Consider the following 23,653-nt stretch of genomic DNA (forward strand, 5'->3'; position numbering starts at 1 on the left):
CAATATAATAGAGTAGTCCAATAGGTGAAGATTACGATGAGTTAACTGCTAGATATTTTAAAGGCGAGTCGTCATATTTTAGAAGGGTCTAGAGAGACCCATTTTGATGAGTCATTGGTTTAATTGTTAGAATGTCAATGCTATAAATAATGTAGTGGTCATTATAATCATTATCAAGAATCAAATGAATGAATAAAGAAATTAGTTTGTTAGAATAATGTAGTTGTAACTTTTAGTCACTTTTAGAGTAATTCCCCTCCATTAATGAACAACCTCAAAAGTTGTTCATTACATAGTCCCTTCAAACACCTTTTATGAGCTAATAAACTATGCTTTGAACGACTTATGAAGAGAAGTAGATCCACGATAAGACTCCATCAGTCAAGATAACAAGACTCTAAAAATAGCCACTTCACCGACACTCAACATGAGATCGCCTTATAACACTCTATTCAATTCGTCAAGATTCTATTTGAAAGACACGTAAATAAATTGATGAAGAAACACTTATTACCATTACTATTATTTTAGTATGGTCTTCGAAAATATTTTTAAACTCACATTTGAAGTTGGGAAGTCAACGGAGCTAACACTCCATAATTTTATATTGATTTTTTTTGTTTTAGACACGTGTGAAGATAGTCGACATGAACGTAGCAACACAAGAGAAAGTTCCCTCGCGGAGTGACGCAGTTTGATTCAGCATCAAACTACCGACGTTGACTCCAATCAACTTTCCTTTCTTTTGTTTGTAACCGTAAAACCAAAACAAAACCCCACTCTTTAAGTTTCAACTCAACCACCTTTCCCATTACTCATAAATCTCAATTCTCAGATCTACAATCTCTCCTTCTCCGATGGCTTCTACGGCTGTTGCAACCGCCGAATCGCCGCAACATCCCGTTCAACCTTCTCCTTCTTCCTCCGTTGTTGATCGTAACCATTCTTCCAATTCCTCTCCTAACTTTTTCAATTCTTCCGATATTCCGGTACGTTCTTCTTTCTTTCTTTTCTGCTCTTCAAATTCTTCTTCATTTCACGATAACCATAGGATATATGACATGTTGATTTATTGAAATTTGACTACATGCTTAAATTCATTGCTAATAGTTTATAGATAGTAATAATCTTGAGAAAACGATATCTCGTTATTAAAAGACCGTTGCATTGTGGTTTCTCCTCAACCAAGACTCTGATGCATGTGCAAAATAATTGAACTACGTATACTAATTAAATTCTTATTTTATTACTTTATTTGGATCACTAAACATATTTATCCCTTAATTTTACTATATTTAGCGTGAGCAGTCCGTGAGTATAATCAATTATTCGGATTTTGAGGGACTAAAAATATATTTAACTCTTAATTTTGCTATATTTGGCTCCAGTATAGTATAAAATTGTTCGGATTTTGTCGCGGATTCTTGAAAATTTGAGTTGCACAAGCCATTTATGGAGTTTTTGAAACAGTATAACCATGGATTAGTCGATGATTATAATGCTTAATCACACAGACCTCAATCGGTGTCCGATGTCAGTAAGTGCAGCTTCTAAGGAATGTGCAGAAAATTGACTTAGGGATATTGAAGAGGAAAATATTTGTTTAGGTTCCACTAGGGAATACGCTAGAGAATTGTATTACATTGAGTGCTACTAACTGACTGCTGCCACATCATCAAGCATAGTACGGGTGTGATAAAACAAAAGTAGAATAAAAATGACAAATAAATCTAAGTTTTATTTATCATAAGCTATTACTTCTGTGCACCACAGCAATACAGTGACACACTGTGACAGTTTCATGGCTATATAACTGCTGATCTGTTTAACTAAAATTTGCATTTGACTTAACGTTGTTCAAGTTGATGTATTAATGATCATCCTATATACAGTTTCTGCAATTCTTGAACTTTTCTCTTTTTGTTGCAGTCTCCGGATGCATTAAAGAGTGAAGAGTATCGTCAACTGTTTCGCCTTCCACAAGAAGAAGTGAGTGATTTTCCATCTCCAAATAGATGCTATAACTTACAATGTCTCCATCGTTTCTTTATTGGTTTTCAGATTATCATTATATTATAGAATAATAGAATAGTTGACAATCTTTACGTTTGTTTACATTTACATGTTTTACTTGAACACATGCATTTGCGACTATGTTATCTTTTATTATTTTTCATGATGCAATTAGATAATATCATTTTCCTCTACACTTGCGTTTTGTTGTGGATGTCTGGAATTCATTTGGTTGGGTCCTTGCCATACTTTTTAAGGCTAGAGTGGCTTTTGAAGTTAATCCACTAAGGGCAAGTTTGAACTGGCATATTTGAGCTTATCTACATACATAAGTTTCGTGAGACTGTTTGGGAGAACTTTTGAAAACTGCTTATGACATTTTTCATTAGTTTTTTTCCACTTATCTTCATAAGTTCTCCAAGATAATTTGTGAAAATAGCTTATAGCATATACAAAAACAGATTAACTTTATTTTATCATTTGCTATAAAAATAGCTTATGTAAGCTTATACATAAGCGCTTATCATAGTAAGCGCTTGTGCTATAAGCTGCAAATAAGCTGTTTATCCAAACAGGCCCTAAATTATCCTTGTCGAGTTGTTAAAAATATGGAGATAGCATAATAGCCATGAAGTTTATAGTGAAGTGGAACACTCTTCATGCTATCAGTGCTTATGCACCATAAATAAGGTTAGCAGAACATAATAAGGTAGTTCTAGAAATTTTGTAGGGTTAATTCAAGAAATGCCATTAGGAGAAAATATTTTCTCTAGAAGTACTCTAAATGGTCATATAAAGAGGGGAAACAAATGGTGCCTTGATTCGTACTGTTTGCAGATAATATATTGGAAGTCATAAGATTAGGATCAATTACAGGCTTTAGATACACTCACAAGTCACATCAGTAATTCAAGCACTGATACTTTGCTATTGTACATACACTTATAGTTCTGGTTGAATAGTTGAGAGATAGTAGGTAGAAGTTAGAATTGTAGAGTGGACGTTAGCTTTGTGAGCACATAACTTTTGTTTAAACAGAAGATAAAGTATGAAATGTTTTTTATCAGATAGAATATGAAATGTAATTTTAGTAGGAATCACTCTGATTCTAGCTTAGAGGTAAAAATTGGAAATCATAACACATCCTACAACTTAGTTTTTTTACTTGTACCACATTAATATTTTAGAAGTTGTTAGAAATGTGCATATTCATATGTTTTTTGTTTCGTATGCTTGTGAACTTTTAAGTTATTTGATTCCTCTTTTTTTTTTTTTTTCTTCATAATTGAAGCCATTTCTCATTTGTTTATCTTTTCCTTTAGGTCCTAATTGAAGATTTTAATTGTGCCCTCCAGGAAAACATACTTATTCAGGTAATGGTGATAACTTGTTATTAAATTGTAATACCGTAATAGGTTTAAGTATTGCTCCTTATCTTTTCAACTTGAAGATCACTACTATATTTTACCAATGCCTTTAAATTAATAGTAAAATTTGCTTCAACATGTAGTACTCTCATTCGTTTTTCCTGATGCGTTATGAATTGTTTGTTGTGCAGGGTCATATGTACCTATTTGTCAACTACATTTGTTTCTACTCGAACATTTTTGGGTTTGAGACAAAGGTAAATTGCTTACATAATAGTTTATGCATTTAAACTTATTCTTTGAAATCTATATGGTAGAGATTACATTTACATATCAACCTATATGACTTTTGTACATATATAAATAAGATAGTAGAAATATAGAGAAGGAAAAATTGAATATTATTTCGCATGAATTTTTGTAAAAAGAAAATGTGCAATATACAGACTAAGGCACATGAATGCCAATGATGACTATCATAAAATTAAGAAGAGAATAAATAAAAACTGACATAAAAAAGGAGATTTCCATATAATACAATACTCCCTCTCAAAAGGAGATTTCAAATTTAATTCTTGTTGCAAGACAATCATCTCAAAGGAAGATCTGTAAAAAAAAAAAATGATGAACATCGAATGGTTCATATCAAGCTTTGACCCGTCATGGTAATGAGTTTCCGAGAGCTTGCTAATCATAGGTTGAACAATGGCTTTCAAAAAACCACAAAATGAATGTTCCAAGATGAAGTATAAAACTCCAAAAACCAACAGACCTGTTAAAGGTCAATTGTGAGGAATTAGGGCTTTCTAACAGCCAAAAAAGAACTCGTATTACTATTAGGACTATCCTTTTGGCCTTCCCTAAAGAAACTATTAGGAATATATGCCATCCAGAATAGTACAGGAGTGAGCAGCGACCTGTTCTTTAGCGGCGGGGGCACGCATGCATCACTCGTTCAGAAATGCATACATGGACATTATTGGCAGTGTCTGGATATTGGTTGATGCCAATTAATATGGATTTTAATATGAAAATAATATTGTTTCCTATTTTGTAATAACCATAAGTCTTTTAGCTTTGTTTTTTTTTTTTTATTTTAATTTTCAATAGTGTTGAACCTAAAAATGTCAACGCTTCATGTTTCAGAGAATTATTCCTCTCCATGAAATCACAGGCGTACGGAGGGCAAAGACAGCTGGGATATTTCCCAATGCCATTGAGATTATATCCGGAAGCAAGAAGGTGCGTTAGACATTCGGTAACACCCATGCTACATTGTATTTCAATTCACTCGTCACCTGCATATTTTTTTTCACACCTGTCTTTCTCTTCAACTATGTGGCATTCTCGTAATCCCCTTATTTATTTGACAGTACTTCTTTGCATCCTTCCTATCCCGTGATGAAGCTTTTAAGATTATTAATGACGGATGGTTGAGACAGGGAAACGATGCCAGAGCAATTATGGAACAGCAGGTATTTTCTACAGAATTCTGTCTTAACAGTAAATGTCAATAAGATTTTGTAGTATATAAATATAATATTCTACATTGGTGTGCGATATAAGAAGAGTGGTATTCCTCTTCTACTATAGTAATCTGTGATGGATAAATGATCTGGTTTGAGAATTAGTGAGGAAGCCATGTAGAAGTCCACTAATTGAGTTACACCTGGATCTGGTATGATTTACGAGTCTTTCCAATTTGGCTTTTGTGAAGGATGACAAGTGAGACAACTCTAGAGTATAGGAATTTCAAGCTAAATGCAACTGTAACCAAGAGTCTCTGTGTTTTCTCTCTCTATTGATAAGATTTCTACTGATTTGGTAACAGACATTGAAACCAAAACTCTCCCATGTAAATTATCCTATCTGCAGGATGTTTATAGAAATCATAAGAAACACATTTATTTTGAACTACTTCCAAGTCCATTTAATAATTTCCACAAAGAATAGGTTTTTTGTGTCTTTGGCTAACCTTGGTTGTGTTATCAAAGTTTGACCCTGTTTCTTATCATTTATGTGATTTTATTTATGGTGGTGTAGTAAGCATGCTTCCCTTCATTGTATTTGTTTTAAGAAAACTGCCAAACTTCCAAGAAAGAGCATTAGCTTGAGAGCTACTCTGGCATATAAACTTTTATGGCTCCTTCGTATTATTCAGATCTTCAAGAGAATTTCCTTTACAGGCATGGAAAAGGACTGAAAGATCTTTGTGTTGACTAGTCCTTCCGCGCGACATGCTCTTGTGCTTTTTGTTGAGTTGGATATCTCATGATCCCCTATTCTTCATAACTTTTTAATTTTTTTTAACTTGTGGACGAGTTTTAGCAAATTCAGTTTTGGATACGGGTTTTGCTGTGAACACGTGGCATTGGAAGAAGGATGCTATACCTGTCCTTTGTTTGGTGTGGATCATGGTTGTCAAAATCGAGATCTCACCTAAGATCATTTGGGTATCGAAAGATCGTAAATCGTAAGATCGTAACAAAGATCATAAGATCCTACCAGAAACAAAATTATATTATAATTACGAAAAATAATTAGTATTACTGAGTATTTAGTATTATACTATTAAATAGTATCATATTAAATAAGTATTAAGTATTAAAATAATTTGTCCGAAAAATAACTATTAAAATATCAATGAAGTAATATATTAAATATAAAAATTATTAAGGCTAAAACAATCAAATCAATCAAAAAAGAGAGTACGCTTAGCAAATTAGCATTAAAAAATAAAATAAAATTAAGAATATCAAGCAATTAGCAGGCACACTCTTTTTTTTAAGGATAGCAGGCACACTCATTGCGTGACTTTTCAACATGCATATGGGTCAACGAAATCATAAATCAGCTTTTATTTTATTTTTTTAACCAATAAATTAGCTTTTATTATTCACTGCGTGAAAGATACGCTCGCTTGTTTTAGCGTTTCAACATCCACAGGCCAACAAAATTTTCGCCATGAACCGAGTCCAAACGGGTCATATGAGTCAAAAGGTGTGAAACCGGTGCGAGAGAGATCACTGCTCCCACGATCTTACGATCTATCTCTGCGTGCCAGCCATGCCACCCTCTCCAACGATTTTTGCACCGCTTCGGCACGGTTGAAGGAGAAGAACGTGTGAGATCGTACGATCTAGAGCGCACGCTTAACAACCATGGTGTGGATTTAATAAGCTTTGAGATGGAAGAGAGAGTAACATTGAATCTGTTTTATGTAGTTAGTGAAATAAATTCTGTTACTGCTAGTGAAACAGAAAGATAACAGCTAAGTACTATAGATGACTCTTAACCTTGACCAACAAGCTTAGCCTACACCAATTCTCTGAGTTGGTTACAGCTCTCATTAACTAAATATTAAACTACAATTAAGCCTATATTCTTCCTTTGAATGAATGTGATTAAAGAAATTTCTCAAAGGATTTTATAAGTTGGATGTTGATTCTTCTGTTCTTTTCATTTAGAGGAGTTATTATTCTTTTTCCTCTTGAGAGCATGTGATTGTCTTTCCATTCCTATCATGTGTTACATAAGATTGTTCCATTTTAGCTATTATTTTCAGTATTATTTTTCCCGTTTAATTGGATTACTTGGCAGTAAAAATTTCTTAAGTCCCAGTTAGTTGGTCGAAATTGGATTAGTTTTACCGCTGCCTTCATATTGTTATTTTTCTTCAGGAATCGATATCGGAGTCCAGCAGCCAAGAGAATGGGTTTTTAACTATTGAAAATGTGAAAAGTTCTGATGTACTCTACAATGAGGCACTTTCTACCGACTTGTATGTCCATGATTGTAGGTTGTTGCTTTAGATGTTGTTTTCCGTGCGACTCATTTACACTTTATTTATGTGTGAGTCAGGAACAAAGGTAATTCTATTTGCAAAGACTTGGGAGTTCCATCCATTACTGGAGAAGACCCTATATTGATAGTTGTTCCAGAGAAGCAATCCAGCGCTGAACAGGTTGCTGAGTCTGAATTGAATAACAGCGATCCCCCTAGATTGGGTTGCAACTGGAATGAGGAGGATATTGATGCTCCGACAAGTGAGTTTAGGAACATACCTATACCTGTATATATATTTTGGATTCACGAGTTTGGGAACATAGTTTATACCTGTATGTATTTTTGGTTCATATTTATAGACGAAAGTTTGTGGTCATTTGTAAATTGATCCGTGGGAAAAGATCTCATATTTTTTGTGTAGAGATGGTTCAATAGATATCTCAAACCAAACAGAATGTAGTTAATGGATATTATTAGAAACTTATTGTCCAGGTCTAATTTATAATTTTTTTTCCATATGGCACCTTAGGAGGAACGCATATCTCTTTTCCCTTACCTTTTTACAAATATGTCTTTCATCTTCGTTAAACGAAACTTGTTTCATTAAATTAGGGATGAAGATATATGCAAAACTTTTCAAACCAGTATTTCTAATATGACCAATGGCTCGGCTATTTATTTGCAATATCCCTTGAGCATGCCACATTTTTCATTGAATGAAGAATTGCCATTTCCTTATGCCATGATTCTTCTATTGTTTAGTGTGGCCGGTTTTCGACATACACCTTAAATATATATTTACATGTATATGGTTATGTATATTCTCACATTGCAGTGCGTCCAGCATTTTTTAGAATATATGTTCATCAGTTCATGCATTACTGCTTTCTTTAAATGCCGATTGTTCAATCATGAAATGTATGGACTTCTTTGGTTGTTTATGTGAATTTGTTCATTGTGTAAACTAATAGGAAGCATTGTGTGCATGTACAAGCAAGAAACACTTCATGTGTAAATGTCCATCATATACGACATACTTTCGTGTGCGACAAAGATATGAATTGCTGATGATTTGAACTTATTTTCTGTTATGCAGCCCCAGAAGCTTATACGTGTGTTGCAGAATCAATATTTCCGGTACTAACTTATTTGAAATGATTATGTTTGATTATATTTTTCTAAACTTCCTGGTAAATTTGATGATATTAATTTTTGAATTTATGAGGTTGTTCTCTGTTTTTAATTCACAAACTGCAGATAAAGGTTGAAGACTTCTTTTGGTACTTTTTCTCGGATGATGCTATAAATTTTCTTGAGTCTTATCGTAAAAGATGCGGCGATAAAGGTAGCCTGCATGAAACTCTTAAACCTATAGATTTTAATTTCCATTTTCATTTTCTAGTCTTGTTTGCTTTCCTCGCTGTCATCTAATATATTTCTTAGGAATGATTAGTGATAACTGAAGTTTTTTTCCCATTCTTTGTTGTTTTGGTGAGGATGATTTTATCTTTATTTTTTATTTCAGACTTCAAGTGTGCTTCATGGCATCCTCAAGAGAAATTTGGGTATGCTCGTGAACTGTCATTTCAACATCCAATAAAAATTTATCTTGGTATGCGTCTGCTGCTTTATATCTCATGTACACTATAATTTCTTGTTCTTTCCTGAGCTTAATTTTAGTTTTGTTCTCCCTTTATAATTTTACTTGTTATTGAATATTAAATGGTGAAGCTTAAGCTTAAATTTTAAGGGAACAAAGTAAATGGCTATATTTTAAACTAATTTAGAACTTTTAATGGGATCATGGCCTTCAACACCGTCTTCATAGAATTGTAAATGGATTATGCTTCACATATCTAAAGTCTGAAGTAAATTTTTAACATTATGTTAGCTAAATGCAACAATATAGAGAAAAAAATTGTTATAAGCAAAAGCTCTACAAGTACCCACTTATAAAACAATGCAAAAATGTGATTGATAAAAGTGAGTGGGTGTTCTAGTTAACTATTTGAAGAACTATGAAGCTATACGTGTAAGACAGGCAAGTCTATAAACAATATGGAGCCATTTCCCCATGTCATATTTTAGGCATAAATATTTAATAATTTTATATGATAGTTTCAAGGAATTTTGAAAATGTTCGAGGAGCTGTTCCTATCTTCCTTTCAACATGTTTCCTTTTCAGGAGCAAAATCGGGTGGCTGCCATGAGGTCCAGAAATATCGAGTTTATAGGAACAGGTTATTGCTACGACTTTCCATTATCAGTGCAATCTTTTGCATCAATTCATATTCTTCTTTTTTATGTTTTTCTTTCTTTCTAGGAATGAAGTTATTGCATTGAATACATGGAATATATGAAGTTTTAAAAAGTTGTATTATATTGACATGTATTTGTTACTTCATCCAGTCATTTGGTTATACAGACATCACAAGAAGTCAGTGACGTACCTTATGCAGATTACTTTCTTGTCGAGGTACAAAACTTCTTGAGACATTGAGAACCATTAGGCATAAAATACCAGTTTTTAGTAATTTTGAACATCATAATTTTTTTCAAACTAAAAGTATCGAGTTTTGCATTTTGTTTGTTTGAGTGTTACTTCTCATTATCGGTGGATAGTATCAGATTTTTGTAGTGATTGTTTTTTACTGCCATCTCTAACACTCTTCAATCCCTCTCTATCTATACTTCTATACAATTATCAAACTGAGATTGCCCCTGATGTCTTGTTTTTACTGTGTTTCTGTACTTTGAAAAAACTATATAATTATTGGTGTTCGATTAAAGAACTTGATGCCTATGAAATGAGGAATTTGGTCAGACTTCTAAGTTTGATCCATTGCCAATTGACTTTCAGCTTAAGGCCATCTGTTGAATTGGTTTGTTAAGAAATGTAAGAGGACTAGGACTAAGGACAAGACCAGTACAACAGCTTAAAGCAGCCCAATGCATGAGCCTGCTCCAATTTGGGGTCTGTGGAGGATAACTTTCAGTTTAACTGAAGTCTTGCCCATCCCATGACCTGAACAGAGAGACTGGTATTGCAGTTGAAACATAAAAGCCAGGGAACATCAGCAAACAATTCTATGAGCCAGATTGAATATACTTCTCTACAAACACTCGAATAAAAAAGAAAAGTTGAAATGACAGCCTTGAGTGAACTTATGAGCTAGCTTGAATAAGGCGTTTCAACAAACACTGTAGTACACATGGAAAACAAACACATTTTCTGATAATGATGACTGCGGTACACAAACAGTAAAGCTAGGTGAATATTGTCATTATTTTAACATAAATGACTAGGAATTAGGTTACAAACATTTATAGCTTGTCTGGAAAAATGGTGGTGGACTTCAAATATGGGGTTGGAGGAGGTAAACAGAGTTTTGGATAAAATATGACGTTTGGATGTTAAAAATTGCGTTTGTTTTCAAAAGCAAGTTTGGGTGGAAGTAATGAATGTAGCTTTTGCATTAGGTTGGAAATTTTAACTGAAATTACTTCACTTCAGATTCAATTTAACAAAAATCAATTTTACAAAGTTAAAATAAATGAATGAGTTAAAGTAATGGTGGAAAGCACTGGGACTTGGAATTACTGTATATTCCACTGTCATCTCATGCATTTTATTGTGTACCCGGACATCAACATGCCTTTGTCCCAACTCTACTAGATCTAACTAGCAAAAAACGGTGTGTTTTGATTTCCGGAGAGAAGGCTAATATTTTAATCGGCAAAGTTTGGGACAGTTGGGTTGTAATTTTGCTTTATTTTGTTTATTGAACAGTTAATAACTTCTTCGTATTTCTCTATCCAATGAGTTGTCCTTTTTTACTTATGACTGGTATCGTTTTTTTTTTGAAAAGTAACTAGTATCTTTTTTAATTCCCAGGGGCTGTGGAATGTGGAGAGAGACAATGATGAATCAAAAGAAAGCTGCATCTTACGGGTATATGTGAATGTGGCATTTTCTAAGAAAACTATATTTAGAGGTATGATTTTTTATAATACATTCTGAAATACTATTATTCGATTGGTTTTCATTGTAAATAGTATATTGTGTGTAATCATTTAAATTATTGTACGTAGCATTTCTATCAACATTTTGGGGTGGGTTTCTTTGAGTCTTGTTGAAACTGGGCCTAACTCATCCATACAAAATCCGCTTATAAAGTGAGGAGTGCCTCCTCCTCTTATCTAGAGTCCTATCTTTCCAATGTTGGACTTGGGTTTTTTCCCAATAAGTCTTTAGTATGTTCATGGTAGTGTATTTTGGTCAGGTCAAAGAGCATGGCCTAGAAGTATGTTCATGGTCATTTCCTAGAAAAGATCTAGAAGTATGAGAAAAGCATCTCTTAATTGCCTCAGCTTCTGGGTGTTTATAGTAGGAAGCATTTGGTGTATGTTAGTATTGGGGTAGGGAAGCTTGTATCAATCACATGTGTAGGTGATTCGTGATTGTAATGAATGGGAATATATGTTGGAAAGACCTGTTGTAATGAATGCTTGGTCACCGCTTACTGAAACATTCGCTAGAAGATTGAAAAAATAGAAGGGAAAAACGCAAAAAGTATAGGACTTGGGATTTGAAGGGAGACCTCCTGTATAAAGATCACATGATTTTTTATAAGCTCATTTGGTTGGCTTTTTGAGAAGCTTTTTATTTTTAGGTTTTATTCTTCATAAAAAAGCTACATATGAAGATCTTTGATGAAAATCTGTTTGGCTTCGTTTCTCAAAAGGAGAAGATAAGCTAAAAGATGGCTTGGCCAAACATAACTTTAGACTATCTATCAGAATTAGTTTATGGAAAATGCTAACAAGTGCCCCTAGTGCACTAGTTAAGGAAATACATATAGTAAAAACATCTTGAACATGTGTAGTCAAACACTTAAAAAGTATAAAAAAAATGCTCTTTTCAATGCAAAATTTAGATTAACTAGTGCCCCTGCGGCTATAGTTAGCCCCAGGGGCATTGGGGCACTATTTAGCATGCCCTTAGTTCATTATTTTATGTATTTTACGTTACTTCTTAGATATTCAGTTTTCATCTTTCTTAGTTATTATTACTCCCTCCGTCCATTATCATGTGTCTTTTTAAAGTAATGCACGCTTTTAAAAAGAAAATGATTAGTTATGTTGAATTCAATAGTAAAAAGTGTGTATAGTCTAAATAACCATTTTATGAGTGGTTGAAAGCAGCAGCAGTAGTAATAGTAGTGAAATAGTTAGGTGACTATTTTAATTAAATGAGATAACTGTTGGAAAATGTTATTAAAAATTGTCTTCGTATTCTAAAGTGACAAATAATTTGAGACAGAAATATTGTAAATGAGACACTTATAATGAGACAGAGATAGTATTAGGAATTGTTTTCTTATTTGATTAGGATTTGGAGTTTTGTATATTAGTAAAATTAATGAAGGTTATTAGTGCTTAGTCTTTTTGTATCAAATCAAATCATTTTATCGAACCCTAGTAATATTTCAAAGTCTTCCTACCATTCGTTTCTCACCTAAAAATCATTTAACTTTAACAAACCAAATGTAAGTTAGAAGGCCTAGTGAGACATAGTGGTAAATTTAGAGAATAAAGCAGGACAAAAAGGGGGAAAATGTAGCTTCAACCCAAAATAGCACAGATGGATAGAGTAATGTGATCTTCGGCTTCTGGACTCAAGGTCACACGCAGCATGTAATTTCCAAGTAATATTAGACCCAGTAGTGCCTAAAGATGCATTAGCTGTTTTACCTCTGATGCAGTTGCATTTAGCAGTGAGGCTGTTTTCCGTCTCATCTCACTGCCTAGGGCAATGCTTGTTCAGAACAGTTACCCTTGCTTTTAGTGGTCAATGATCCACAAAACTTAGCCGTTTTACCCCTGATGCAGTTGCATTTAGCAGTGAGGCTGTTTTCCATCCCCCCCCCCCCCCCCCCCCCCCCTTCACTCTCTCACGCAATGTAAGAGTTACGTTGGGATTGTTTTGATCATTGTCATGAACTTTGTTGAAGTTATGGCTTATGGGTTTTTTTTATTAAAGAAGAGAAATAATAAAAACTTTGATATGAAATAATAAGAACTCAATGCCCAAATGGAAAGAGGAGAGGCCAGAAAACACAATGGGAAAATCATCGTCGCAAATGGCCTCTGGGAAGACGGCCAGTGCACCTCACACGCTGGAGAAGAATGTGTGTCTGTCATGGCACAAGGAGAGCACGTGACTGAGGACGGTGACAATGCTTTGGTGTCTTGCAGATTCTGCTTCTTGTGAATGCAGTTTCATCAAAAAATTTCCTATCGTAGTAATGATCAAGTGGTATAAGATACTCTATGATTAGAAACTAATCTTCCGAGATAAATTACGATACTCTAACATATTATCAAGATATTCTGAGATACTTATATGGCACCATTCGATCCATGTAGCTGATCTCACCTGGTGGGATAAGACTTGATTGTTGTTGTTTTTGTTTTGCAATGAATTTGAACTTCTATTGATTCCAAGTGGGTGAACAATCACAGGAAAAATAGTACAGTCAACAATTGACGAATGTAAAGACGCTTATGCATTGTGGATAAACATGGTATTCTTATTTTTTTTGCATTTACATCTTTAGTTTTGCTGCTGTTCCATGTTTTAAATGTCTGTTTAAGAATGTATCTATATTCCTTTCAGGCACATGAGTTCTTGCAAGAAAAGAACCTTGTAAAACAAGGTATGGCTATATATTTTCTTAAATTTTGATGTGCCGTTTTCCTTTCATATAAGACTAGTGTCTACTGAAACGTCCTATTTTTTGAAGATTTATAATTTGCTTTTAATGACGCAGAAAGTGGTTCCATTGCTGCTGTAGTTAACAATGGCAAAATGAATTTTGATAGAGAAGCAAAGACGGGAGAAACTTCAGAAGGATCTCAGGATCAAAGTAATCCTACAGGGAGGCAAACTACATCCGATGCCATCAATGCTATTCACAGTGTTGGTGCTCAATTGCAAGATAATTTCATTGACACGTCGTCGTCTGTTCCATCTTTGTTCAAAGAGTTTGCGACAAAGATTAGGTCATCTTTGAAAAGTCAGAGCAATCTTTCGCTGCTGCTTGTTACCATTTTTGCTCTGATTTTCTTCATGCAGGTGTGTACTTTAAACAAAAAGTTTAGATTTATGCCTTCTTTTGCTTTGTGGATTAGTCAATGAAGTTATGTCAAGAACTTGAGACTATCGTTACTTATTTATTTGGTACCAAAATTAAATTGTTGCAATTACTGGCATCAAGGTGCTATCGTCACTGTTCAAGTCATACATTTGTGCTGGTTTCCTTCTTTCTGAACACCCAATTTTATTTGAGCACTTCATTTTTCAGATGATAAAAGAAAGAAAAAAAAAAAAAATGAAGAATCTAAATTTGGTATTTTATCTGTTCAAATAATGATTAGAGGGCGAGCCTTGGCGCAACAATACAATTGCTGCCTTGTGACTTGGAGGTCATGGGTTCAAAGTGGGATTCTTGTCCACACATCTACCCTTTCTAGATGCTCCGTTCCCTACGCCGCCTTTTAATATTAGTCGGGGCTATGAAAATCACCCCCAATTCCCTGGTTTTATCTGTTTCAGCTTGATACATATTGTAATCTTGTTTGACTTTTAATGCTTGCTTGGTTATCAGTTCTGCTTTATTCTTCAAAATCGTCATGATTTGAATTTCAGTGCCATTCTATAATGGTCTATTTTAAGTATTGTTGCGATTTGCAAATCTACTACTTCCACCATTTACGACTAACACTTGATTTCATTATGTTGCAGCAGTTTAGCATACTGGTGCTCTTGGCCAGACCTCAACATATACATATGAACCCTCCTGTAGACTTTATGAATAGGATGGACAATGGAGTGACTAGAAGTCCTTCGGACATAGCGTGGCTGGAGAAAAGAGTTCATCACCTTAAAGATGAGATGTACATGGTTGAGACTAGGCTTGAAAGAATGCGGTATGAGCATGCTCTCTTAAAAAAGCAACTAAAAGATCTAGAACATAAATAACTGTCTCTCCCTCTCTATGTATAATCTTTTTGTATATACATGTATGATGGGATGTGATATGAGTATAGTATTAAAAATCGATAATTCGTACCTTGTTGTAAATGAAGAGTTTATGTTATGTCTAAAATAGAGCAAGTGAGGAATTTGTGATTTAGGAATTGTTTGGCAGCATCCAGAAGCTGGATGAGGTTCAATAGAGTCAATATTAAAAATTTCGGTTATTGCTCATGCGGTTATGCTACAAACATCAGTTAAAGATGTACTTAAACTTGATTTGTTAACAAAGTAAAGTTGATATCATAATAGTTTTATGGTTTAATTAGTTCCATAAAGATAATGTAATATGGTTTTTGATATATAATAACATGGTCTTTGAATTGAATTAATACGATTTTCTTCGCACATGGCAACAGGCATAATTCTTAATTTGGAACATAATAGCAATACAGGATCTGTTTGTTATCCCATAACAGCAGCTATTAAAAATTTAAAACCAAGTAATTGTTGGGAAAAATAAGCCAGTAAGAGGAAGAAAGATACGAAGTTTCGTTTTTTTTTTTTTACTCATATTTCATTTTACTCGAGGCGGTAATTTGGTGAGAAAGAAACACTATGGGCATGCTTGAGTTCCAACTTTTTGAGGCAAATAAGAGAAAATAAATATGTATGCGTTCTGATCTAAAAAAATATATATGTATGCGTCATTACGTTGTTAACAAAGGGGAGGTGAGTGCTTTTTCTAAACTAATATGAAATTTTAGTAGAGATCAATGTAATTTTGACAAATTTACTGACTCAATCACATACATTTTTTTTTTTTTGAGAGGCAATCACATACTTACTTAGTTTATAGACCTATATAAATTTTGCAAATAGTTGAGAGATCTACATAATAAAGTTGATTTAAGTTTTCCTTCAAAAAAAAAAAGTTGATTCAAGTTTAAATACTTTTGATGCTTAAAATCGTCCAACAATGATAATATTAGTTTGGATTAAATATGATATTTGATCCTTTAAAACATTGTGTTTTTTTTTTAAGGGAAATGCTACCCCCAAGGCAACTAGTTAAGTATACTAAAAAGGAAATTATATAATAGTTAATGCATTGAAATTGTGTAATTAATTTATAAAAAGTCAAAATCAGTTTTCTTTTATAGTAATAATTTTCTTTTTTGGTATGCTTAACCTGTGTCCCAGGGGCACCGGTTAGCATGACCCTTATTTTAATAGACTACATACCTGTTTTATTCATTTTTAGTCAAGAAATATACATTGATGGTATATTCTTTCAAAAAAAATATTGATGGTATATAACTTTTTTTTCCTTAAAAAACGTTTTATTTTTATTTTTCAAAAGTTTTTTTTTTTGAGAAATTTTTTCAGAAGAAATATATATTGATGGTATATAATAAAGTTTTATATTTTATTTATTTCATCATAAATACTTTTTATTTTTATTTTTTAGTTAATATTGAAATACTTTAAGTAAATCTAAGTGTTTATTTTTTATTTTTTATAATGAAGTGAATCTAAGTGTTAAAATTTTAAATAATAAAATTTAGTTCAAATATTTAAATTTTCTTAAAAATGTAATGTTCTTTGTTTGAAATTTTTCAAAATGTTATTTTTAGTGATCTATTAACCAACACCAAGTAAATATTTTTTACTCAACTCAAGCCAATTAAGTTTGATCGGAGACATAGTCAACCAACTCGTAAATGGTGACTACTAATATAATATGAAACAAAAGAAATAATAATCAAATAATTTTCTTTTTATTCATTTTGATTACATGAAATCAATATTTTAATCAATAGAGGACTGGTCTAATTGGTTTGATTTTGTTTTGTTTGAACTCAAACATATAGATTGAGTCAATTTAATTGGTTTTGTTTTAAGGGTTAAATATGTTTTTGGTCCCTATAAATATGTCAACTTTTCGTTTTAGTCCCTCTAAAATTTTCTTTCAACTTTTAGTCCTATAAAATTTTCAATCTTCACTTTTGGTCCCTCTTTTAAAGTAAACTCATATGTAGAATTCATATTTTTTAATAAAATTTTCCAGAAAAATTCAAAATATTATAAGAATCACTCCAAAAAAAAATTTAGAATTTTTTAACAAAACATTAATTTAATATGAATTTTTATATTTTTTACGGTTAAAAATTCATATTTAATTTGTGTTTTGTTAAAAAATTCTAATTTTTTTAGGAAATTGTTTTAGAATATTTTACACATTTCTGCAAAATTTTATTAAAAAATACATAAATTAAGTTGAAAATAGGGACCAAAAGTAGTGATTGAAAATTTTATAGGGATCAAAAGTTGAAGGAAAATTTTAGAGGGACTAAAACGAAAAATTGACATATTTATAGGAACCAAAAACATATTTAACCCTGTTTTAATCACCCTCGTTTTGTAGCGGGAAAGACACTTCCATCGCCACCACATCGAGGTAGCAGAGCCGCCGTAGACCGGCGTTTGAGGTCTGTAATCATTCCCCTCTCCCCTCTTTGGGTTCCATATGAAATGAAAATTCACGATAAAGTTTACAATTTTTTCTAATTGTTGACATTTTTTCACTTTTGGGTTTTCTCCATTGTTCCTTATGCTTCAGTGGTAATCCAATGGCATCAAAATTATGGGGATGGTTATTGGTATCAATTGGATCTATTCTCTTTGTTGGTTACTTCTTTCTTGCTCTTTTTTCAAAGCTTCTTCCTCCTTCCAATAACCCTTTCATCTCTTCCTTCCAAAATGACTGGTAACATAACTCACTTTTCTATAAGCTATTTATTTATTTCTGTACCAAAAGATAAAATAAAGTTAATTTTGTTTTTGTATAAGCTATAAGTTTTTGTCACAAGTTAGCTTTGAGAACTTATTATGAGTTTATCTACTTAGGGCCTGTATGGATTGACTTATTTGGGTTTATTTTGTGATATAAGTTTTGTGAGATTTTTTGGGTGAACGTATGAAATTGTAAGGATCTATTCCTCAAATTTATGAAATAGCAATTTAGTCCCTTAAATTGAATAATGTCGGTAAGTTTGGTCGTTTCGTCAAATTTAACACAGATTTTAAATGTTATGTTTTTGTCTTGATGGAACAAGAATACATAGGTCTTTCATTGGTTTTGATGGAGGGACTAAATTGATTGACCTTCTTCAATGTAAGGGATAATATATTATTTCGTAAATTTGACGGACTAAACTGCTTGATCATTACAATTTCGAGAACCTAAATGTTGATTTACTCTGAAATTGCAATATATCTTTGTTTGTTTGTTTGTTTGTTTTGTCTATTTTTACAACCTGAACATGTTATAGTGTTGTCTTATTGGGTAATAGTTTATAAATCATAAACAATGTGTTGTCAAATTATTATGTTAGGTGATTCTTTTTGTTTTATACAACTTTGGTGGTAGAGAGAAAAATGAAAGTACTATTTTTTGTTTGAGGATAAGCTAAACTATGAAGAAGGATATAGGGATTTAAATGGTTTGTTAGTGAATATGATTTATTATAGGATGTTGTGATGTTGTTTGAACCGTATAGCCTAACCAGACAGTGAGAAAATACTTAGATTGTTATGTTTATGTCATACAAATGAGAAAAATGCTGAAGAAACAATGTTGTCAAATAACAGTTATGCAACATTTTAGTGTAGCGGAGTTTGAACAAATTGTTATTTGATACACTATTTAGTACAATGTGTTGTTAAACAGTGGAGCAATATCCCTATAACATAGTGAAATTTGAACAGACCACTATTTTCCGCAATTTACAACACTGTACAAATGAGAAAAGGTGAAAGTAATTTCTTCCTGTTTTTTTGCTTTGCTTATTGTATAGTAGATTGTTAGCTCTATACCTATGAACAGCTATGAAACTTTCCATTCCATGAAGTGAATGGTTCAAGTTGTCTCATTTGTCAATATACTTCAAACCCTAGCTAGCTAAGTCAGTTAAATTTTTACATCCCCAATCACCTCTTTAAAAGGATTTCGATGTCTCGAATAGGCTCATATATGTGATTACAAAGGTGACTTTAGTTATCAACATTCAGTGTAGGGAAGTTATCATTTGGAATCCACACATAAGTCCACCTTTCAATGTTAGGGGTGCAATTTGCCAAGTGCTGGTGCAATGTTGTCAAATATCGGCTAAATCAGCGCTAAAGCGTATTAGAATTTGAATTTATCATTATTGTTCTACGATATGCTATATAATACTAGCGCTATGTAGCATAGCGAAATTTGAATAAACCTTTAATTTATGTGATTGGCATCATTGTGCTGGTAACTGGTGTTAGTTAACCGCTTTTTCACATATCCTGCTATCAGCAGTCTTCCCCTTTTGGAGTTTGGACTATGGGGAAATGAAAATTAAACTTTATGCAAGTGATGAATGATATGGCAATGAAAATCATTTCAGGAACTATACTTTATTATTGTTATTTCTTCTGTAAATGTTATCATCATCAACATTAACATTGCTATTACTCGTACCTCTCCCATAAAAGGAAGGAACCCTCCTTATTTTCCTGACTTGTATTCATTTCATAGGTACTATTGCTTCTTAGTGCCATTGACTCTGCCTATAATTGTGGTTGCTGTGTACTTCCATTGGCTCAGTATGAAGATGTTCAAGCATGCTTAATGTATCGTCAAACACATTTTGAAAGAATCTACCTATATACTGTCAGAGAAACAACCATGGTTATTGCAGATTTTTTTCGCTATCCCTGCAGGACCAGCATTCGTCTAACCAACTTAAGGATCCGACTTTGTTCAAATTTTATGTTGCATCCTGCTTTAATATGTGTATACATGATTGGTTGTTCGTAAAAATCATTAATGTTTGTTTTACATTAGAATCTTGGATGTGGTGGGCTACCTTCAGTTTTCATGTCATGTACTATTTCTATTGAAAGTAGTTATGTTAGAATAAAGGTGTGTTTGGGTAAGCAATTGAATAAAACGCTTTCAATAAGTTATTTTGTGAGTTTAATTAAGTCCTCATTCTTAACCTATTTTAGAGAGCTTATTTAATTAAGCAAGCTAAAATCAGTTTATCAACATGTTAAAGTCTTTGTATGGACTTAAACAAGACAACGACATTGTAACCATCAACCGTAAGCTGACATTTACATTGCTTTCTTTTGGCAATTCTCAGTTTACTTTCGCCTTTCGGTTTGTCAAGGCTTGCTAACATTCTTCTCACCATTTTAGACTATTACTTTTTCCACCCTATGCCATTCTCACTTGCCTTGTAATTTTTCCAAAAATGCCCCTGTGATGTTTGGATTATATAATCCGAACACCCCCTAAACACCCTTTTTCAAGGGAAAAACAGTTCGGATTATATAATTCGAAGTGTATCAGCACAAATTATAAACATGTTTGTAACATGGATAGTCATTTTATGGACAATATTAATCTTCCTAACTCAGGGCCACTGTTAGATGTCCTTAGTCAAAAATCTTGTTTTCGGGCTACTTGACCGTATTGCTCCTAAACTTCCCAAAAAAATAAAAAAAAATAAAAATCAAGGACCAAGACTCCTTTAGAAGGGACTTCTTACCAAAGTCCGTCCATCAAAATCCAAAATTTCATCATTTAGACCATTTTATTTTTTATTTTTCATATTCTTAGAAAAATCCGAAAAAATTTGCATTAGTTTTATTAATAATATAACAAAAAATTCTTATTTTTTTTAATAATATCAAAATATAACATCATTATAATCTTTCTTAAAAAAAAATCATTACAAATTTTTTTATTTGTGGGTATAATTGGAATAATAAAAATGTCATCCCAACATCTTCTCAAAACCCTATTCTCTTTATATATAGTAGAGAAGTATAGATAATGAGAACTCCCTCTAATAGATTTAGGGACTAAGTTGAGGACTCCCTCTAAACCTTAAACATCTCTCTCGGAATTGGATCATCAAGTGCCATCCTCACGCCACCGCCCTTGTTCTAGGTTCTGAGAATTGCAGCAGCAGCAGCAGTTCTCTGGATTTCTCCAAGTGGTAACAAGTTAATAATGTTAATTAATTAGGATAGAAGCTTTTCACTGCCTAATTATGTGGTCTGTTTTATGTCAATGCTTGCCACAAATGTGGAATGATTTTCTAGAGAATACCCAGCATAGGAAGAAAAGAACTACTGTTATGTATGTGCATGCATTACCGACCTTGGTATCTGAAAACTTTTTATGTTGATTTTTTTTGTCTGTCTATCTGTCTCAGATCAAGCTTGGAAGGAAACATGGAGTCTGGTTTAACTATCACCGCTTGCAGCACACAAAGCGGCAAGTGTCGTAAGAATATTATTCTACAAGTTAACTGAATCGCTTATAACTCACATCATCTCTTTTCTCCCAACCAAAGATGCCGTTCGCACTTGTGTCTTATCTAAACAATGGAAACACCGTTGGACTTTCCTTACCAAACTCTCCTTACATGATCATGATGATTATTCTTCCCCTTCTCCCAACTTTGTAATTGTTACCAGAGCACTGCTTCTTACTCGCATGGAAACAATTTCCCTTTCCCTCTCAGGTCAATACGACCCATCCCTTCTTGATGCATGGTTTGGTATAACGTTATTAGATGCAACACTCAAAAATCTCCGAATCCATTCACATTTTAAACTTCCCTTCTCTACATTTGCATCTAATTCTCTTTTCAAAAACACTATATTGTTGGAAAAATTGGAATTACACACCGAGTCAATTTCCCGCATTAAAATTCCCTCAAAACCTGATATTCATTTTGGAAACCTAAAACATCTCAACTTGTGTCGAATCAAATTTAAGACCGACTCAACCATATCCCTCGACGATATTGACCTTAGGTTCCCACACCTAACAAAATTTGAGGCTGAAGACTGCTTGGTTTCTTGATTCTAGAATGGTCTATGTACATGCGCCTCTACTTCAAAGCATAGACATTCAAAATGGCAGTCACATGTTGTATGGAGAGGAAAACTCTGCTATCAATTTCGTAAGTTCTTTGCATCTGCAAAAATTCACTTATGGGGGTTATTATATACAACAAGGCATTTTAACACCGTCCCCATGTTATGCTTATGCTAAAATCCATATAGATAAGGGTCCAGCTTATTTTCCAGATCACTCAATTTTTGGCCTTCTCAGCCAATTCAATAATGCAAAACGTATCGGATTTCAGATATCCGGGGTAAGTATACGATTAAAGTTATTGAGTCGTGTAATACTTGCACTATCTAAGGGTTACACCTTGGTAATTTAATGTATTCATAAAATACTTGTCTCAAATTTCTTTCGTATTTCATAAGTTTGTTATAATCTATAATCTAAGTTTATTCCTCTATTGCAATATGAATTAGTTTCTTTGTGTTACCCAGGATCTGGCACCACCACCACCACACCTATGTGTATTTTCAATGTTGACAGACTTAGAGTTTACACCGTTAGTGTCGACGTTCTCTTTGCTTTACTTCAAAAATCACCAGTTCTTAAGGTTGGTAATTAGTTTTGTTTATCCACTTTTCTTTTTGCTCTTTTAGCGTCTTATTTATACTTTGTTTGACGGTTTATCATCAGGGAATACATGAATTTGCCGAAGAGCGTTTGAATTCTGCTGTTGTGCCAAAGTGTTTCACATCTCTTGAGGATGTGAAATTTGTAGACGTTGATGGAGTCGAGCATGAGCTGTTTTTAGCTAAATTTTTAATGGAGAATTGTATGATGCTACAACGAATGATTTTCCACATTGATAGTCAAAGCCAAAAAGCACTCAAGATGCTGAGGTTTTGAAAGAATATGAGGAGAAGTTGTACTCATTTGGTGGCCTCAATTTAGTTTTTGTTCAATTTTATGAGTACTCTTATGTATCATAGCATTTTAACGAATATACTCTTTTATTGTATTTCTATGTTTAATACTGATTTTGATTAATTTACTTTTGAATTTTATTTATTTTGTTGCACTTATATGAAATCAATATTTTTTATCTTTTATTTATGATTTAGCATGTTGTTGTAATTTTATTTGGTAAAATAATTTCAATAATTCACTAGAGAGTCAGCTTCTTCTAGTTAAGAGTTGGATAGTTAAGAGAGTTCAGACTTTACAAAAAATATAGAACTGGTGACTTGGTGCCCCTCCAAGAGGGTGTTTGTTTCATGGAGCTAGAAATGATTTCTTGCAATATGGAAGTTATAAGGTGCCCCCCCTAGAGGGTGTTTGTTTCATGGAGAGAGAAATGATTTCTTGCAATATGGAAGTTATAAAAATGTTTTCATATGTTTGTTACAAGAGACATGATCTGTTGACAAAAGATGTAATCGGATGATATTTATAACTTGATATTACACTGTGTGTATCCCTTTTCTATAATTTATTTATCTTCCTTATTCTATCTCCTTTTCTCTTTCATGATGGAGTTGTTAA

At 33.0% G+C, this 23,653-nt stretch overlaps 1 protein-coding gene and 1 long non-coding RNA gene across 5 annotated transcripts; both read left to right on the forward strand.

The window, feature by feature from the left end:
• The first annotated feature begins 691 nt into the window (after positions 1–691).
• VAD1 (GRAM domain family protein) lies at positions 692–15,529 on the forward strand. Of its 2 annotated transcripts, none has more exons than XM_085738269.1 (18): positions 692–989; positions 1,930–1,989; positions 3,336–3,386; positions 3,572–3,637; positions 4,527–4,622; positions 4,754–4,855; positions 7,061–7,161; positions 7,242–7,426; positions 8,263–8,303; positions 8,424–8,511; positions 8,692–8,778; positions 9,352–9,406; positions 9,576–9,642; positions 11,062–11,161; positions 13,692–13,753; positions 13,846–13,885; positions 14,000–14,304; positions 14,974–15,529. In XM_085738269.1, the coding sequence occupies exons 1-18, from the start codon at positions 858–860 to the stop codon at positions 15,208–15,210; spliced, it is 1,875 nt and encodes a 624-aa protein (XP_085594395.1). In that variant the 5' UTR covers positions 692–857; the 3' UTR covers positions 15,211–15,529. The 2 variants fall into 2 exon arrangements, with proteins under 2 accessions (XP_085594395.1, XP_085594396.1); XM_085738270.1 differs by having other exon boundaries at positions 14,977–15,529.
• Positions 15,530–16,991: 1,462 nt separating this feature from the next.
• LOC146896323 (uncharacterized) lies at positions 16,992–23,178 on the forward strand. Of its 3 annotated transcripts, none has more exons than XR_015023772.1 (6): positions 16,992–17,043; positions 17,633–17,696; positions 17,828–17,974; positions 19,778–22,418; positions 22,606–22,721; positions 22,805–23,178. It is a non-coding gene; the product is annotated as an uncharacterized LOC146896323 (long non-coding RNA). The 3 variants fall into 3 exon arrangements; XR_015023771.1 differs by lacking the exon at positions 16,992–17,043 and having other exon boundaries at positions 17,608–17,696; positions 19,778–22,223; positions 22,327–22,418; XR_015023770.1 differs by lacking the exon at positions 16,992–17,043 and having other exon boundaries at positions 17,608–17,696.
• The last annotated feature ends 475 nt before the right edge of the window (positions 23,179–23,653 follow it).

Source organism: Medicago sativa, chromosome 8 (genome assembly GCF_051527215.1).
Source record: "Medicago sativa cultivar Bolivia chromosome 8, Bolivia_mono, whole genome shotgun sequence".
Taxonomy (NCBI): Eukaryota; Viridiplantae; Streptophyta; class Magnoliopsida; order Fabales; family Fabaceae; genus Medicago; species Medicago sativa.

Bases quoted from the DNA above. Each gene is read 5' to 3' on its own strand.
- VAD1 (XM_085738269.1), top strand. From the start codon at position 858: ATGGCTTCTACGGCTGTTGCAACCGCCGAATCGCCGCAACATCCCGTT. The intron at 990-1,929 runs GTACGTTCTTCT...TTTTTGTTGCAG, and splicing joins TCAATTCTTCCGATATTCCG to TCTCCGGATGCATTAAAGAG. The intron at 14,305-14,973 runs GTGTGTACTTTA...ATTATGTTGCAG, and splicing joins CTCTGATTTTCTTCATGCAG to CAGTTTAGCATACTGGTGCT.